Genomic DNA, 19,199 nt, shown 5'->3' on the forward strand with positions numbered 1-19,199 from the left:
TTACTCATTTATCAGTCAGTGGACACTTGCACCCCAAAGTTCAAAAGCAACATTATAAATAATAGCCAAACTATGGAAAGAACCCAAGTGTTCATCAACTGATGACTGAATAAGAGCAGTTATTTTAAACTGAATTGTCAACTATTGTGAAGTTTTTTCCCTTCTTCTTCCTCTTCTTCTTCTTTTTAATTAATACTCAAAGGGAAATGGAGGTACTGGGGGATGAGGATTCAGGAGATTGTTACTAGAACCAATTTTCGTAGTAGAGCAAAAATTTTCCAATGTTATTCTTGATGCTGAAGTGCAAGATACCTCACTTTACCACAGATTTTCGTATTCACCAACCAACCTGCAAACATTTCTGAGTACATAACTTCCACGAATGTTGGTATTTCTGAATCTTGGTGGCAGTGGTGCATTCCAGCTTTCTATTGGGTAAATAGTCAATAAGATGGACAGAATAGGACATTTCAGATATATGGAACCTATCTGGGCCATTTTAAGGATGAGGAGAAAGGGGGATGTTCAGTTTCACCTGAGTTTATACTAGAGATCCACTCCCGCTGGAACTCTGCTACTGGCCTTGGATTGCGATTTCATGAAATTCTAGAGAATGACCATATTTTCCTCACTCAACTGTCTGCTATGGAGGCAGTTCTGTGTGGTAATATATTTATTATAGAGGACAGAACTCCAGACAACACATCTAATCAGCAATGAATGTCCAAGTATAATAGGCAAAGGCAGAAATGGCTGTTTTGACTGGAACTGGTTAAATGCAGTAGGAGGGCTATAACCATTTTCTCAATGAACTAAGGCCTAATTCGCTCTCATGCTTCTGAACACATCTTTTTAGACAGAATACCACCAGCATTGCAATAAATTATTGAGTTTCTGTGATGGTCACATTTCATTTGTTCACCATAGTTTTCATTGCCATTTACTAGATATCAAAACTAGTTAGTCTGATAGAATCTAGCAAAGTTACTTTATAAATCTGTCTATATTTTGAAATGTGACACCAACTCGTGAATGTCTAGGTTTTCAGTTATCATAATAGTCAACTACTGAGAAATAACTGACAGACTTAGTCAATTTTTACAACCATTCTTACGATTATTTATCAAGAAGAGTACAGCTTAACATGCAAAAGAAAAATATTACAATGACTTCTATAAAAAAAGTCACAATTACGTCCTTACCTGAAATACTTTAATGCTTGGGCTTCTTATTGAATTTGGTAGTGGTAAGAGGTGTCTTTTTAAAGAAATAAGCAGTCTTCAGTGTTTTTATAGCATTGATTACTACAGAAATTATACTTCTTTTACTTCTTGTCTTGAAGGGTGAACAAAATAAACAAACTGAAAATACTACAATGAATGGTAAATGATGAAAGATTTACAGTACAAAAAACAGTGTAAAAAGGAAGACAAGTTTAAATATTGTTGTGTAAGAAAGTGATGAAAATAATACAAGAATGAGAATAAGTAAAATGATAGGCTGGAACATCTGGGAAGGTAAATGCAGAGACAAAGAGAAGAGTTAATTAATAATCTTTAAAACTTAAATTTATATTAACTAATCTAAGCATTCATCCAATTTAAGATGAAGAGCCCTCCCTTAAGCCTAGACTTACAAAATCTGAAACCTCTTATTATTATACACAGTGCTTTCTCCCACTCTGATCTCTATTTTTTCCCCCTGAAGGTATAATTGAAAACCCACATGCTCAACGTGTTCAAAAATCTGCTACAAGGAAACTAAAAACCAACTATTTGAAATAATTAGAGAAAAAAATAAGCTTTAACATTTCAAAATCCAACAAGTTGTATCATAAAACTTTTTTTTTCATAGCAAAGCAGAGCAACATGCAAGGTAAATAAGCAATAGGGTTGCAATTTTCCTAGTTGTGACCAACAGGCAGTTAATTTAATGTCATGCTTCTGTGTAGAGACTGATTTTTGAGTGTAAATTTCTTGCGTGTCTTAAAAGCCATGCATGCTCTTGTACTTCCGTGGCTTCTCCAATGGATACTGGACAGGAGGCTTGCCAGAGAGGTAGCAGTGCCTATGTTTTACAAATTCTCTTTTATGTGGTTAATTCTGACAAAATGCATGGGTCTTTGGCCACCATACCTGGCTAGAGCAGCTCAGTCCAATTCATCAGTTGTGCCTCTACAAATTAGGATGAAGGAAAAATGCTGGTTTTCCCTGTTCGGGAATAGTTATTACTATTTCTTTGAATTAGCGTTGCGTTAAAGCTAAGGTAAAACACTCCTTCCCCAGTCCTGAGATTCTCAGCTAGAGAGCTGGCAGTGATGTGTTTCTAGAAATAATGATCATGTTACCACCATTCGTGGCAAAGGAGAGGCTTCCAGTTTTTCCTCTTGGTGGGGCTCTAGACACAATATCACCTCTCTTTACTGCGGGTTTGTACATCTGTCAGTAGCTATACAATACTCCTGGATATTTATTAATGAAAAAAAAATTACTTTAAACCCAACTTGAATCTTGGGTTTAATCTTGAACCTGCAAATCTACAACTGAAGATTCCCATTTGGGATCTTCTTGCAGCTTGATCAGTTAGAATCAGTAGAGTAGTACCGAACATGCTGACAAATAATGATGTATCTTCAACATCCTTTAATCTTGACACAAAAACTGAGGGGGTGTGTGCACATTTCCTTTTTAAACACAACAGCGGGGAGGTCGTTACTAAGTGACTGGGTTATGGAGACCTGAGGCCTGAAGAAGGACAGTGTGAGAAAACAGTGTGCTGTGGGGCCACCAAGCCCAGTGAGGCTCTGAGCGGGGGGAAGGGGGGAGGGGTCCCTAAAGCGGGGCGTGGAGGTCGGTGCGCGGAGACGCCCCGCCAGGGACCACGAATCCGCGGACCTGCCTCGCCATCGCCGTGGCTCGCAATAGGCAGAACTGTACCTGACTCACGGATATGGGCTCCTCGGCGCCGCGGTCTTCCGCAGACTTGGGCACCTCCAGGCGGTCGATGAAGGTCTGCAGCTCCTTGCGGAAGGCTTTCATCTGCGCGTTGATGCGGTAGAGCAGCTCGTGCTCGCGGATGCGGCTGCCGTCGTCCTCCTCATCCATCAGTCCGAACAGGTCCCCGTTGGCCACGTAGATGCGGGCCTCGGTGATGATGGTGCTGGTGTCGGCGATGAGCCGGTCGATGGTCTTGCCCAGGCGCTCGGCCTCCGAGCGGATGTCCTTCATCTGCTGCCGGTCGGAGAAGCTCTTGGGCCAGGGCCCGGGCGCCGGGTAGAAGGAGCGGGTGGGCGTCAGGCAGCGGATGTTGCGCACCTCCTCCGAGTCGCTCTCGCCGCCGATGGGCCCTTCGCGCTTGCGGTGCGGCGGCCGCGAGTCGTCGTCGCTCTCCTTCTTGCCCGCGTCGCTCTCGGCGTCGCTGTCGCGGGGGCTGCCGCGGATGCCCAGGTGCGAGGCCAGGTCGTAGCGCTGCATGTTGGACATAAGCACGCGGTTCTCGTACTGCAGCTGCATGACCTTGCCGCTGAGCTCGTTGATCTGCAGGCGTGCCGCCTTCAGCTCCTCCTGCAGAGCCTCGGTCTTGGCGCTGTCGTGGTGCCGCGCGCTCTCGTGGCCGCCGGACTTGTACTTGTACTTGTTGAGCTCCGCCGTGATGCGCTTGTTCTGCTCCTCCAGGTCGGCCACGTTCCGCCGCAGCAGCTCCGTCTCGTCTTCCACCAGCTGCAGGTGCTGCCGCAGCTCCGACAGGGATTCGCTCTGCTCCCTCATGAGGGGGTTGGCCGAGCCGTTGAAGTCGTCCCCCCTCAGGTCGTCCAGTTCGGCCTTCAGGCCTCTGTTCTCCACCTCCAGTTCGACGATTTTCCTGCCCAGGATGTTGGCTTCTTCCTCCACCAGTCGCAGCCGCAGCTTGAGTTCAGCCTCCCTGGTGCTGGGAGGGCCCCCCGCTTCTCCTTTGGGCAGAGGACTGTCCAGATCCCCATAAAAGGATCTGTACTTCTGAAGCTCGTGTTCGAATCTGTCCTTTTCTTTATCAATCTTGGCCATCTTCTTTCTCATCAAAGCGGCTTCTTCCTTCACGAACTGCAGCTGGCATTTTAGATCTTCATTGTCCTCCTCATTTGAGGAAAAGAAGGGAAGAGGAATAGATCATTTTATGTAAATCGAGAAAACAAAGAGGACACCTGCAAAAATAATGGCTTTTTCTTGTAATTAAGATTCAACGAGAGAGAGACAAAGCGCGAGAGAAAAGTAGATGACGTATACTTTCTACAAATCATTTAAAATTATTTGGCAGATAAAAAATTCGGACAATAGCACATCCTGGAAACAAAAACAGAAAGAAATATAAAAAGAGAAACACTGTGGTCATCACTATTCAGCGATTATCATATGTTGTAACTGCACACAACTGTTGGGATGTCATTTCAATAACGTTTGTTTCGTATGTTTTACATGATATGAATTCCCCTGTCTATAAATATATGTGAAACCTATTCCCTGGAAGGAACGTGGACTTAACATGCGCTCACTGCCATTTACTGAGCACTGACTCTCAGCCATTTTCTGTAAAGTTCTTTATACATGTGACCTAATTTAATGTCAGTAAACTTACTAAGTGGTATTCATTGAAATACTTGGTTTAAAGATGTTCAATAACTTGTTCAAGGTTACAGAGCTGGTAAGTGGCAAAAGACAAAGGTGAAATTTGAATTCATTTCTGCCTGACTCTCAAGCTTATGATCACTCTAAATGGTCAAAGAGGGTAATCTCTTCTTCCATCTTTATTCAAAGCAGAATTGCCTTTTAAAGGCGTTAAAGTAAGGGAATTTTAACACCGGCCTGGCACTTCCAAGGAGAAACTGGACAGTGTTTCATCCAGATCACTTGAAAAGTAAAATGTACTCCCCATCAGCCTGAAATGGATAAAGTTGGTTCTGTCTGGTAAATGGACGGTAGCACAGGCTCAGAGCTAATATCAAAGCACATTTGTCCATGGACACATCTCCCAGAGACAGTTTCCCAAAACTCTCTTCTAAGTACATACTTTGGGTCACTTATGTAACTTCTGTGGGTTTTGTTTTCCTCATGTTTAAATGGAAATAAAAATGCCTTCCTTTCTCAGCCATGAGTCAGCGGTGTTTGAGATGAGTTGTGCTAAAGTAGCAGCAACCACTGGTGGTGAAGGTGAGAATAATAAGCTTCTGCCAGAGATGCTCATTAAATATGAGATGAAAGAGATGACAAGATGGAGAGAGATGAAAGAGACGGAGAGAGCAGGGCACAGGTCTCCTGTCCTCCCATCTGCTAATGAGAATTAGTACGAAAGAGTTGAGAGCTGCTGAGTGTGCAGAGCCTGACCATCCCATTCTTTATATTATTATGCTCTGACATTAGCCCTGTGAGGAAGGTGATCTAGGTCTACTTTATAGAAAAGGGAGATGAGCTTCAGAGAGGTTAGTAAACCAGTAGAGCACAAGTTAATAAGTGACAGAGCACATCTGTATTCTGACTGATTCCAAAACTCTTATTCTTTCCACTGTACATGTTGCCTCTAGAAAAGCAGCCCAAGAAAAGAAAATTAGGATATTGGGGCAAAATTTAAAAAAAAAATTAGATGTGTTGGCCTGTATGCTTTCCTCTAGAAGAGGTTTAGAAGAAAGGACAGAAGCACAGAGAAAAGACAAGAGAGAACCTCAGGAGCACAGCAAGAGAGAAGAATGAGAATGTATGTCACAGGAAGAGCTGACATGAGAATCCATTTCACAAGGGAAGAGAGAAGGTGCTTTGCAAGAGACTATGTGTTGGGCCCTCACACTAATTCAGTGAGGATAAAAGCAAGGACACATTACAGTGTTTAATAGCACAGCAACAGGAGGAGCAAAGACAACCCTGATGTTTCCAGCTTAGGTGTCTTGATGGATGAGGCCACTAATAACAGGGATAGAGAATGAGCCAAGAGGAGCAGGTATGAACACAATAGATCTAAGTGTATTAAACTGCTGTCTTTGAGGGATGTCAGTGGAGGGCCATCTAGTGGAAACATCTATCAACAGGCAAGTGGAATTTCAGGCCCAGGATGACAAAGATTATACTCTGACCCTGCAGAGACTTCAGGTCCAAAGGGGAGAACATGAGAATGCGTAGAGGTGATGGTTGAAGCTATGACAATGGCTTTGAAAGCAACCAAAGAGAGGAGGAAAAGAGAGACCCAGAAGAAATGGTTAAAGGTTTGGTGGGGGCAGGAGTCAAATATCATGTAAGAATTTGAAGCGATGTTTGAATAGAAACGTGATGCAGCAGTATGCTTATCAAATATGCTTTTATATAGACTAGGCTTTGTTAGGAAGTAAGAGTAGGGGAGACCTGGGGGTTAGGTTGAGCTACACGTATGATAGAACTCCTTGATTGCAAGGCAAGGCATTTATTTGCTAGTAAAAAAAAAAAAAAAAAAGTAAAATGCTGCAGTTTGAATCTAACCCAAACAGCAGTGGATGTGATATAAGCCACAGATTGGAGCAGAGTAACACCTTACTAGGCTATGTTAAGCAAGTATAAAAAAGAAGGATATCTGATTTGTGTATATGTAAGCTCTCCTGCCCAAAGGAATGAAAACATAAATATTATTTTAAGACTTGGACATATACTACATGTAACAAAGTCACTATGAGGGAAGGAGAATGATGGTCACGATAGTCACTATTTTTTATTTGTTTAAAAGAAATCTTCTCAAGATACAAAATGATAGTTTCTGCAGTGCTGAGAACTTAAGAACCCTGTATGCTAATGTGCCCTGCAGGCTCAGCCTGTAACCTAACTATTGTAGCTGCATTTGCAACTGAGCAGGGAAATACTGTATGTAAATGCTGAAAATGTTAAATCAGAGATGGTAGGGAAAGTGTCTGGTTGACAGTAACTGAGCAGCACATGCTTGCTCTCATTTTCCACAGTGAATGCTAGGCAAGAAACATTGTAATGCTTTGAAATGAGAAGCACGTTTCCTCTTATTTTTGTGTATGTTAAAGACATACTCTTGTTTTTAAAGTTGATTTATTTATTTGTTTTGAGGCAGGGGGAGGGGCAGAGAGAGAGGGAGAGAGAAACCCAGGGTTTGCTTTGTCAGCATGGTGCCTGATGCAGGGCTCAGTGTCACGAACCATGAGATCATGACATGAGCCGAAATCAAGAATTGGATGCTTAACCAACTGAGCCACCCCAGCACCCAAAGACTCACTCTTAAGAAAGCACAAATGACCTGTGAAGAAGGTGAGCATAAAGATGATGAGGGGCCAAAAGAAGTGAGAGGAGTCTGGCTTCGACTCAGCCACTGCCAGAAGCTGCATTACACTTTAAATGAATTACGTGCATTAAACTCATTTAATTTGTACAAGAATGCTCTATTACGATCCCATTTTATAGATGAGGAAACAAAGGCATAGAAAGAATAAGTAACTTATCTAAGGCCATACAGCTGGCATGCTACTGTTCTTAATTGTCATGCAAAACCATTTCTCAGTAAAGTCACTGTGCTGCTGAAGGAGCATGTAAACAATTCATCAGAGAAGCTGAAGCAAATAAAAATGAAGTACAAAGCTGTACAAATAATCGGAGGTTGAACCATATGAAACCGCTTGGGTCAAAATCACAGCATGTTGACAATTTCATTTGGCATAACCTAGCAAAAGGGGACACAGGAGTATCCAAAAGTGCATATTGAACATGTGGCAGTGTCAGACACTAGATACACTGACAAGTTAAAGATGAATAACATGACCCATGACTACAATCTCCCCTGGCTAAGTATGGGAGCTGAATATGTAAACAAGAATTACAATAGAATGGGATGCTTGCAGTAATCTAAGAATCAATGGTCCTCAACCCTGACTGAGCAATAGAATGATCTGTGACTACTTTATAATTGAAATCTCCCACCCGAGACAGTTCCGACCAATCTGCTGGGGTGGGTTTTTAAAAACCCTACAGGTAATAATCTCTGAAAATAAATGAACCGGAAACACTAGCAGGGACTTCAAAGGCCACAACAGCATACTTAGGAATTTCCCAGGCATTTGGGCAATGACATAACAACTGGTGGACTGCAATGTTTCTTGACTGCTGTAAGATCCCAGGTCCCACTAACAAACTGATGAAAGCTGTGGATGTCTTTTACAGAAAGGTACCCAAGTGCACATGGAGTGGGAGGGTCATAGAGTTAGAAACAAACAAGTTAGAAACAAAAGAGTTAGAAACAGATAAGCATTCCTGGATAAGAGAGTATGGTTGAAAAAAATAAATAAACTTTAACACAGGAAGTATAAGAATAGGCCACATGTGGGGTTTTAAAAAAGCAAACTGCTGATTAAAGCTGACTTAGGATTTTAGAACAGGGAGAATATAGCCCCTTCTCCTTCAATGAGGTGGAGAGAATTGATGGCAACATGTGAAATGATCCTTAGCAAAACACATGGAGACAGGTGGCTAAAGTTCTGGCAAAGACAGAGTGAGAAAGTTGTAGTGATAGAGCATATTTGCATTTATTAAGGAAACCATGGGAAAGATAGAAAGTGGAGTAATGATCTTAATATGAGACTGTCTGGGATTTTTGAACTGCTGAAGTCTATCAATGTCCTTGTGCCGGAACCAGGAGAAATATTAACCAAGAACAGAGCAGGAAGAGAGAAGAAAAGGAAAGATAAACATTCATTATGCTGTGCTTTAAAAAAATGGAGGTAAACTTTTTCAAATTTTGGATATTTAAACATTGCTTCAGGTAAAATTATTATCGAATGAGAAAATGCCTTGTAAGAATTTTTATTTTTTTATTTTTATTTTTTAATTTTTTTTTAACGTTTATTTATTTTTGAGACAGAGAGAGACAGAGCATGAACGGGGGAGGGTCAGAGAGAGGGAGACATAGAATCCGAAGCAGGCTCCAGGCTCTGAGCTGTCAGCACAGAGCGCGACGCGGGGCTCGAACTCACGGACCACGAGATCATGACCTGAGCTGAAGTCGGCCGCTTAACCGACTGCGGGGCTCGAACTCACGGACCACGACATCATGACCTGAGCTGAAGTCGGCCACTTAACCGACTGAGCCACCCAGGCGCCCCGCCTTGTAAGAATTTTTAAAAAAGGTATGCTATAGTATGAGATTCCAACTTATGCAATTAAAAGTCCATGACTAGCCAAGTGTTTTTAGAGAGCCATAATGTCACTTCTGCCCCCAAATATTTCCTCTTCTGGCTTAAAATCTCCTTCATTACATCCATTAGTACCTTCTGCTCACCCTGAAAGCAGAGCTTTCAGAGTCTTTTCAGAGTCTTTACTGTGGCTATATTTCTAAAGTTCTTAACAAGCCCATGTTGAATACATTTTTTAAAAGATTTTATTTTAAAGTAATCTCAGCGCCCTATATGGAGTTCAAACCCACAACCCCAAACCCCAAGATCAAGAATCTCATGCCCCACTGAGTCAGCCAGACACCCCTGAATACATCTTTTAAGTTTTATTTTTATTCCTTTGTTTCCTTGTTTTTTTTGCTTCTCTAATCACCGGCATAGATAATTACTTCCTTCTAGGGCTCTCATCACCAGCCTCTCTCTCCCCTCACCACCTCTTCCTACAACATTCCTTTCTTTACTCACTCCTAATGCTATAGGAACACCCATTCTATTGACTTTATTAATTATGAGTGAACAAGATTAGCCCCATGCGTACATTTCTCAAACACAGCAATACATAAGGTACAAATGGCATATTGCTATGTACTTATTGTGTAAAAGCAATAATAGGGATGTTAGTTACTGTTAACATTACAAGCAACAATAATGAATGCTTTATACTGCCTGTATGTATAGTACATAATGGATGTAAACTTTCCTTTGCATGAGTGTATCTGGCTACCATGTCCACTTACAGACGAAGATCGTTATTATGTACATTTGCATAATACTTGATGTACCAGTTGAAATTTTATCTCCACATACCTCTGTGGGAGTCTGTTGAGTCTTTTTTTCAGATTTTGGCAAATCTTTGCTTCCTCTTCTTTTTAAGGATAGCTGAAACAAAGCAGGGATGTATTTAGTTTGGCGAACTATCATTTTAACTCCATTTTATGTTTTTAAGTGTCTAATGTCATGTGACCAAGCCAAGCCAAATAAAAAGTGTTAGTTCAATAACCATAAAGGAGGAAAAAACACCAAACCAGGTAGATTTTTTCTTTGGACTGGGAAATACTTCACAGTAGAAGAGTAAGTGGCAATCATCTAAATAATCTGAGGAAGGGCAGGAAATCTACCGTAGAGCTGCAGAGAACAACCTGGATAAAATTCAGACTGATGACCTAATATGCGATATATTCCAAATGAAAGCAAATCCTTGTTAGCATTCTACATCACCGAAGGGGGAAAAAAAAGACGAATAGGGTATTTCCAGTCAAAGGCAGGTTTCTATAAGCTTGTAAAGACAAACTTTTACTGGGTTTGTGTAGAATTGGAACAATTTTACTCTTTCCTCACCACACATCTATGCAAACAAATACAACACACAGATACCCATACAAACGTGTAGTATGTAGGGGATGGTTACAGTGAAATGGAGAGGACATGTTCTTTCTAAAGGAGCAGGCTGACGGGGAGACTCACTCGGTTAGGTGTCTCACTCTGATTTCGGCTCAGGTCGGGATCTTGCGGTTTGTGGGATCAAGCCCTGCATCAGGCTCCACATTGATGGCGCGGAGCCTGCTTGGGATTCTCTGTCCCTCGCTCTCTGCACCTCGCTCTCATGCCCCACTTGCATGCTCTCTCCCTTCTCTCTCTCAAAATAAATACATAAAGTTAAAAAAATAAATAAAGGAGGAGGCTGAGTGGGAATTAGCTTCAGCTGATTGGTACAATACAGGAATGTGGGCTTTTCCTAGAGTAGCTAGGAATCTGGATTTTGTATTGGTTGGCCCTAAATGAAATTCAGACAAACAACACTTTGTAGGTCAAAAAATACATATCTAGTGCCAAATCCTTTCACGGAACAGCAATATACGATCTCTGGTACTCTGTTCCATTTCTCAGCACCAATATAATAAGAAGGGTCCTTCTGTATAAATAATAATCCATATGTATGAATACCTACCATATACCTAATATTGTACTGGATATCCAAATATCAATTAAATAGTACACTTATCATCAGGAAGCTCAGAATACACCATGGGAGACAGAGAAGCAAACAATTATACTGATTGGTAAATGCCATGCTTTAGGTTCTGTGAAGCAGGGGCTTTGTCTTAGCGTGGCATCACCACTATTAGGATGGTACTTCATCACATGACAGAAATTGGGAAAAATATTTGCTGAACTAATGAACAAATATAAAATAGGAGGTTGTGAGGTCAAAGAGGAAGATGGGGATATAGAGTGAATATAAAGGCAGGAAAGGCTTCTCAAAAGAGGAGGCTTCATGAAGTTTGCAAAGAACTTCAAATTACATTTTTCCCATCTTCCTTTCTAACCCATATCCAGTGTTCAATGTAGGCATATGTTCAGGCCCAGAAGGCAGAGGCTGCATTGCTGCAACTGTTTTCATTCAGTATGAAATTTAAACTACAGAGCCAAATGAATGGCCTGTGTGCTTATTTCCACTTCTTTACAGAAAGATGCTATGTTGCTTGTATAATCTTAGAAACAAAAGCTGTCGGGACTGATTCGCCATAACCAAAAGTGGTTTACAAACCAATCAGCAAAAACAGTCCCAAGAAAACCCAAGAATATAGCAAGCTGAACTAGGGAATCCTGGAACAGTCTGCATAGGGGCTACCTACAAAGAAGCACTCAAATTCACTTTATTAAATATTTACTGAATATTTTTATTTTGAATATATTTTTATACATTTATTAGTGCTTACTAATGCACTTCATAAGGTACCTGTGATACAATAATAATAAAACCAGCATGATCACTGCTTATTATGAGGTTCCTAATTTACCTGGTAAATGGTCTTTTCAGTCTGCAATTTACAACAGTGTGATGAAAGCAATGATAATGTAAAGATAATATTAACTGGCATCGACTGAGCACAAATTCATGTCAAACACTTTACACACATTATCTCAATTAATTCTTAAAACATCCCTTCAATTTAACAAGCTCTCCAGGTGATTCTGAGGCATGATAAAGTTTGAGAAGCACTGGTCTGAAATCATTGCTTGATAAGTAGCAGAATCAGGTTTTGACCCAAGTCATTTTGATCTTTATTATACTAGATCATAAGGAGAAAGGCTTAAGTCATTCTGGGGAGGAGATGGTGTGGGAAGCTAAGGATAATTTCCAGAAAGAAGTAATATCTTATCTTGAATCTGGAAAAAGAGGAGTAAGCCAGTCAAAGAGAAGAGCAGAAAGGGTAGAGCAAAGCCTTCCATGTGGAAAAACCATTTCTGGGAAACAATTCAGCATGTCTGTAACAAAATGTAAGGAGAATAAATGACAGTGATGGCATGAGTCAGATCTTGAAGGATACTGAATAGGGTTGTTTCAAGAAAAAAGCGTCCATAAGCAGACTGTCACAGAAGAAACATACACACAAAAGTAGAAGTTCCAATGGCCATGAGGTAAAGGGCCATCATACAAGGGAAATGAGGGGAGGTATGTTCTAATTCTGGGAGCTTTTTGGAGGGGGTCTTTATTTTTCATTCATTCCATAGATATTTGTTGGGTTCTGGCATATAAATGATACTACATAGTTATACAAATATGACTGAGCAATATTTTATTCTCTTCCCCACCAAAGAGCTAACTTTACGATGGCTAAAAGCATGCAGATAATTAACTAAAACAGTAGACAGAATTAACTAAGGGCAATAAATGAAGAACAAAAGATCGAGAGGACAACGAAGCAGATATGATCCCAGATCTGGAGAAACCAGAGGAAATCATCTAAGATGGCTGATCTTTGAAGGATGTACAAAATGTCAACAAACATAAAACCAAATAAAAGAAGAAGCAAAGAGTCAGGAGAATGGGTGTGTCTTTATACATTCACTGCCTTTCTGACAAAAAGTAATGGAGGCAGAGGCACTACAGAGGTGAGGCAGAAGAAGGCACTTACAGGGCTGAGGTCAGCTTGTGGAGCTGAGAAATTTAGACTTTATCCTGTGGGCAATGTTAAAATGAGCCCTCTAAATTAATATAGGAGAAATGCTGAAACCAGGCCATCGTTTCCTAAGAGGCATTTTCTATTTTACTTTTATTTGAACAGCAATCAAGCAAGGTGTCAAACCCACAGCCCTGAAAAAAGATTTCTTCCTGAATAAAGGTACACAGCCTTTAAGGCGCCTCTAGTCCAAGTACCTTTAATAATCACATTTAAATGTTCAATAAATATTTCATCATCTTTTCATATTCCAGCAAGTTTTTATTAACTTTCTGACTCCAATAAAACAAAGATGAGGCTCATCTGGATAGGGAAAGTTGGAGAAATAATGTAAATCCCGTCTCTTTCTTGTGAGTATAAATTTTCATCATCTCCCCCTCGTCATCTGGGCACCTCTTCAGGGAAGCAGTTTGGGATGCTAGAACGAAATCTCACATTTCATCTTTGCTCTCGAAGTAGGCGCTTCCTACTAGAGAAATATGTTGAAAACATGTCTTGCCCATGTCTTAATTCTTTGCATTCCCTGCCCCAACTAGCCCAAAAGAGACTGCTGTTCTTTTTATCCATGTGAAGGCCAGGAATTCAAGACTTTTTCCCAAAAAGTATGTTTGCACAGCAATTATATAAAATGGGTTGTTTGTGTTCTAAACAAACAATTGTTTGTTTTGAGACTGCCGTTTTTCCTCGGTTGAAATTCGGTCTGCTTCTTAATAGGTAGCATCTTGATGTTCTCAGCGATCAAACAACCTGTCTGAAATGGCACCGAAAGACAGAGTATATATAAAAGTCTCCTATGTATTTGATAAAATTAAAGACATCCATTTGTACAGTGATGAAATCAAGAAGGAAACCATAACTATATTAATATCTAGGATTTATGAGCACTAAATGTCTGCTGTGCACATTTCTAATTGCTTAGTATGTAAAGTACTCATTTGATCTCGCAACCGTCTTAGGAGTTTGGCACCATTATCTGAAGCACACCAAGGAAAAATCATCAGCTAGTAAGTGGCTGAATCCCGAGGTAAGTTACCAGCTTCAGAGCTCTTGTTCTGAACAATGACGTTACTGTGTTCCTCCAAAGGAAGAAAAGTACAGGATTATATTATTTCTGAGCATATTCTTCTCTATGCTATTCCACCACTGCTGCATGGGCTTGGGGCACTAGTTTACATACATTACACACAATCAATGTATTTTTCTATTTTTAACATAGGAGTCACCAGAAGTAACAGACACACTCATTGATTCTCACAGTTGTCCTATAAATATTGCGACTTAGGGCAACATTGGGAAGGAGAAATGGGGATTACCAATTTAAGACTGGGGGAAAACTGAAAGAAGCAGGAACTTGGCTTTGCTATTGTCTGAATGTTTACGTCCCCCCCCCCCCCCGCCCCCATCCAAATTCCTATCTTGAAATCCTCATGTCCAATGTGATGGCATTTGGAGATGGGGCCTTTGGGAGGTGCTTAGGTCATAAGGGGATGGATGGGTCATGGATGGGATTAGTGCCCTTACCAAAAGAGACTCAGAGAGCACCCCAGTCCTTTCTGTCCAGTGAGCATACAAGTCTGCAACCTAGAAGAGGGCCCTCACCTGGCCATGCAGGCATCCTGATATCAGACTTCCAGGATCCAGAACTGTGAGAAATAAATTTCTGTCATTTATAAACCACCCAGTATGTGGTGCTTTGTTACAGCAGCTGAAATGGACTAAAACAGGCTTCATCCCATTTTGAAGGGGAACAGGAGAGGCTCTAGGAGTCCTCCCTCCTTCCATCCTATTATATCCTGGATGCCTACCAGAGAGTCTGGCAGATGATAGACTGGCAAGAGTGCCCAGAGATCTTGCTCACAAACATTCTCCACCATCTCCCTTAAAAGGGTGAAGCAGGATCCCAAGCTCTATACGAAGACAGGATCTTGGGGCCCAAAAGGAATGTGGCTTGGATTATCCGGTCGTGCCATTCTGTGCAAAATCTCCCAGCAGTTTTCCACCTCACTCAGTATCAGAGCCATGCTTTACTAAGGCACAGGAGACCTCAATTACACACTGGATTTATCCCGGTAATGTTTTAAAAAGACTTCACCAGACTTCAACCAAGACCAATTAAAATATTTCACTGTTAGGCCCAGGCATTTTTTTTTTTCCCCAAAGTTCCCACGGTGAGTACAGTGTGCTCTGAGAATCACTGTTCTGCTCCACGCAGACCCTCCGTCACCTCCTCCAAACAAGCTCTTCGGCCTCATCTGCCGCCACTCTCCTCCCCTGCTTTCCTTGCTCTAGTGTCACCAACATCCTTGCGGTTCCTCAGACATGCCAAGCATGCTCCAAAGAGGGGCCTTTCCTCTGCCTACAAGCACTCTTCCTTCCTACACTTCCATATCCACCCCAGCAACTCCTTCGGGGTCCCTAATCAGAGTCCTTCCCCAACCATTTCATACAAAACAACAAATAACTCCATACAAAATACCTCCTCTAGTCTCTTGCTCCATGCACTGCTTGTCGGCCTAACCTCGCTTTATTTTTCTCCATAGCTCCTTTCACCATCTGACTTGTGTATTCGATTCATGCCTATCTCCTCATTCTGCAACATGAGCTCCACCCACGCAGGAACTATGTGTTGTTCCTTACAGCTCCGGCTCTAAGAAATATACCTGGTATGAAGTAGTTGCTCAGACAGCATCAACTGAATGCAGAGACGACCACTTAGACCTGGTTTCTTACACACTTGTTTTCGAAGCATTCGAATCCAAGAAGTTGGTGGAAGGTTAAAACAAAGAAATAAAAGTCCAAAGTTCCATTTAAAGCTTATAAAAATAAAACTTTTCAATAGAAAAAACCTAAAGAGCAAAAATGTATGAGCTGAAAAGTATTTAAAATGGGACATACGATATACCTTCACGGCACTCTAATATTTTTCTTGATTTTTACCAATCCCACTTTCCCCAGTGTCAAAAATTAAGATTTTGGCTCTCAAATTCATTTTGTAAAGGATACCTGATACCAACATTCTTTGGTTTTGTGGCCGATTTTGTGGTTTCTACTCAGCAGCTCCTCTCACACAGTTTGTCTTCTGGTGCTGAACTTCAAAGCCTCCAGAGCCTTGGCTTCAAGCCCAGGTCACAGAGACTCTTCTCCAAGTTGCTTTCTAAAGTGCCTTCTCTTTGCTCTCACTCATGGAAGGACCAAGTCAATGACTCTCCCACTCTTTCCCTTTTCCTCACCTTGGAGAAACACCAAGGTGAATATTCACCAATATTCACCAATATTCACCAATGTGAATATTCTGATGTGAACTAAGTTATTTTCCGTGTTATCTAACTCACCAAGGGTTTACAAAAAATAGTCTGGAAATTATCGGCATAAAGGCACCTAACCTTTGGGTTGCAACCACTGTCTATTATACGTTAGACTTAAGACTTACATTAGTGATTAAGGTTTTCCACAGTAAGACTGTTCACAAAACTAGTTGTATTTCTCCCTTTCCAGTAGGCAGTCCATTTGCAATGTGCCCCATTAAGAGGCAGAGTCTCTTTCCGTGGCTCTTCAAACAGGGCTGGACTTGGGACTTGTCTGGAGTAATAAAATACGGCGGGAGTAAAATGTGGTAGGAGAGGTGACACTGACGCTACCCTCAAGAGACGCTTGCACACTCTGCTCACTGTATCTTGGACACACGCTGCCCCATGTGATAAGCCTGGGTGGAACAGTTTGCTGGACGGAAAGAGTCACATGGCCTAGTTATTCCCACTGACCTGGACGATAGTCCGCAAACTTCCAGATGCAGAGCCTCTGAGCTGACAGTCAGCTGGCCAAAAGTCAATGCCAGGACCCAACTGAGACCACAATAATCCATATAGAGGACCATAGACTTATGGAAATAAATAACTGTTGTTTTAAGCCACTAAATTTTGGGATGGTTTGTTACAAAGCAAAAGTGGATACGTTTATCAACTATGTTTCACCATTGGAATTGAAAAAGCCCCAGGTGATATTTATGAAAGAAAAAAAAAAATCCCTTATTCAAATTCCAGAAAAGCAAATGGCCCATGTAAAAGGTCAAGAAAAAGAGTAGAAGTGGATTATCAAACACAGGAACTAATAAAGCTCAATGTATTTTCCTTGTTTTTATTTTTCCCCTGCCTTTGACAATATTTTGATTCCATAAAGTATTTTTTAATAAAACTGAGCTTTAAATAAATTGTTATAAAAGGTCACCTTTCAGTTCTATACTGCAGATGCTTCTTTTAATAAAAGTAGGTGTTCAATTAGCACCAAAGGTGTGACAGGAGTTAAAAGCTAATAAAGTTCATCCTAACAGTCAAGTTTATTACACAGTCTGTCTCGGCACATTTCTGAAGTATTTTTTCCATTTGAACTTAGCTTTTATTCTTCCTTTTAAGGGAGAAGTGATGTATAACATTTACAGTGCTTCCTTAGATCTAGGTTTCTTAAATATATCTGTCAATTCCACTAAAACTAAAGTTTTATCAAATTGTTTGTTCTTTTGTTTGTATAGCTTTCCCAGGCATGGGAAGAAAAATAACTTTAATTTTAAAAGACTTTCTACTTAAGCCGATTTACAGAATAGAAACATAAAGCATTTAAAGGAAGCTGTACCCAGACAATCCTTAATTGTAATGTAAGGATTAGATTTTGCAAATTTCTAATGATTCTTAGTTCAGAAGACCAGAATTCAGAAAAGAACAGAATGGAGAAGAGAGTAAAAGAAAGAAACCATTAATTCATTTATTCCAAGAAACAACGTTGGAAGATTCAGAAAAGGAAACTGATCAACAGTTTAAATCCGGAATTTGTTCCTATAAGATACTAATAAATTTAAAAAGCTGTGCACTTTTCATTCTTAGGAAAGATAGTGATCCCCTTCTGCATGTTGACACAGAGGTACGTGTCACAGAGGTGGAGAGATAGATCTGGCATACAGAAGTGTATATCATGGAGGCGGAGCCCCAGTTCTGCAGGAATAAATCAACCTTCTTCTGCCAGGAGGTCATCTCCTTTTCTATCCTACAAGCCCATTCCTATCTTCCGAGTTATGAAGCTTCCAAACCTTGTGTTTTTTTTTGTTGTTGTTGGTTTTTTTTTGTTGTTGTTGTTGTTGTTCATTTTTTTTTTACCTCCAGTGAATGCCTAAATGAACACTTTTAAAAGCTGGAAAAGCTCCTTTTCTTGCTGTAAAACCTTAAACCAGTGCCAGATTTGTCTTAGTTATTTTATTTTTAAGTAAAAGAATCCACTAAGTTTTCCTTTCCTTGACTCCTTCACCTTTCTCCCTTTGTGCTAAGGTAGATATCTACAGCAGAGGTCAGATTGACTAGAGAGTTGTATAAATTCTTTATTGCTAGGGAATACTAATGAATGAACTTTGTAGAGCATGCTAGGAAGCCAGGCTACCAATGAAAGAGAAACATTTGAATCTTTTTGTCTTTTTAAGAATCAGGATTATCTCAGGGCCACATGGTTTTGAATGGCTCTAGAGCTGCACAGTATCTTTCTTTCATGAAAGTCATGGTTTGGTACGAATAATTACTTTGGAACTCTTCTGCTTTTTTCCTAGCATATTGCTTGCTAATAGCGCTTCAATGTTTTTACATTGGAACTCACTTTCCATGATTAGTAAGTACAGTGAAATTCAGGTAAGCCAGTAACTTGAAGAGCAAAATATTGAATTTAATCCCAGGAAATTAATTTTGAATTTAATCCCAGAAATATTAGAGAGAGAGAAAGAGAGAGAGAGAGAGAGAGAGAGAGAGAGAGATGGAGGTTCATTATTTAATGGGATGTGGTTACTATAGAACCAGAGGAAGTGAACTTGGAAGGAAGCTGGAGTTCATATTGTAATAGTTGGGTCTTATAAAAAATTTTTTTTATGAAAAATATCCCTTTTAAAAGTTAGGTTTGGACCCAATAAGGGCACCTAGCTGGCTCAGTCGGTAGAGCACGTAACGCTTAATCTCAGGGTCGTGAGTTCAAGCCCACGTTGGGCATAGAACCAGTAACTGCTTGTTATCCATTGTGTGCTTCATACCATA

At 40.7% G+C, this 19,199-nt stretch overlaps 1 protein-coding gene across 3 annotated transcripts in view; it reads right to left on the reverse strand.

Annotated features, from left to right (window-relative positions):
• The window catches only part of MTCL3 (MTCL family member 3), a 56,415-nt gene that overhangs the window by 9,532 nt on the left and 27,684 nt on the right, over positions 1-19,199 (reverse strand). Inside the window, exons 5-8 of one of the 3 annotated variants that reach the window (XM_086707788.1) lie at positions 9,983-10,054; positions 2,937-4,112; positions 2,136-2,174; positions 1,419-1,509 (exon numbers count right to left, since the gene is read on the reverse strand). In XM_086707788.1, the coding sequence (XP_086563914.1) occupies positions 2,163-2,174; positions 2,937-4,112; positions 9,983-10,054 (1,260 nt within the window). In that variant the 3' untranslated portion in view covers positions 1,419-1,509; positions 2,136-2,162. Of the gene's footprint in view, positions 1-1,198; positions 1,510-2,135; positions 2,175-2,936; positions 4,113-9,982; positions 10,055-19,199 lie in introns of those variants that run through there. The other 2 variants (XR_015251534.1, XM_086707787.1) reach the window with 2 other exon arrangements.

The sequence above is a fragment of the Puma concolor genome, chromosome B2 (assembly GCF_028749965.1).
Source record: "Puma concolor isolate L17-30 chromosome B2, mPumCon1.1.hap2, whole genome shotgun sequence".
Classification (NCBI taxonomy): Eukaryota; Metazoa; Chordata; class Mammalia; order Carnivora; family Felidae; genus Puma; species Puma concolor.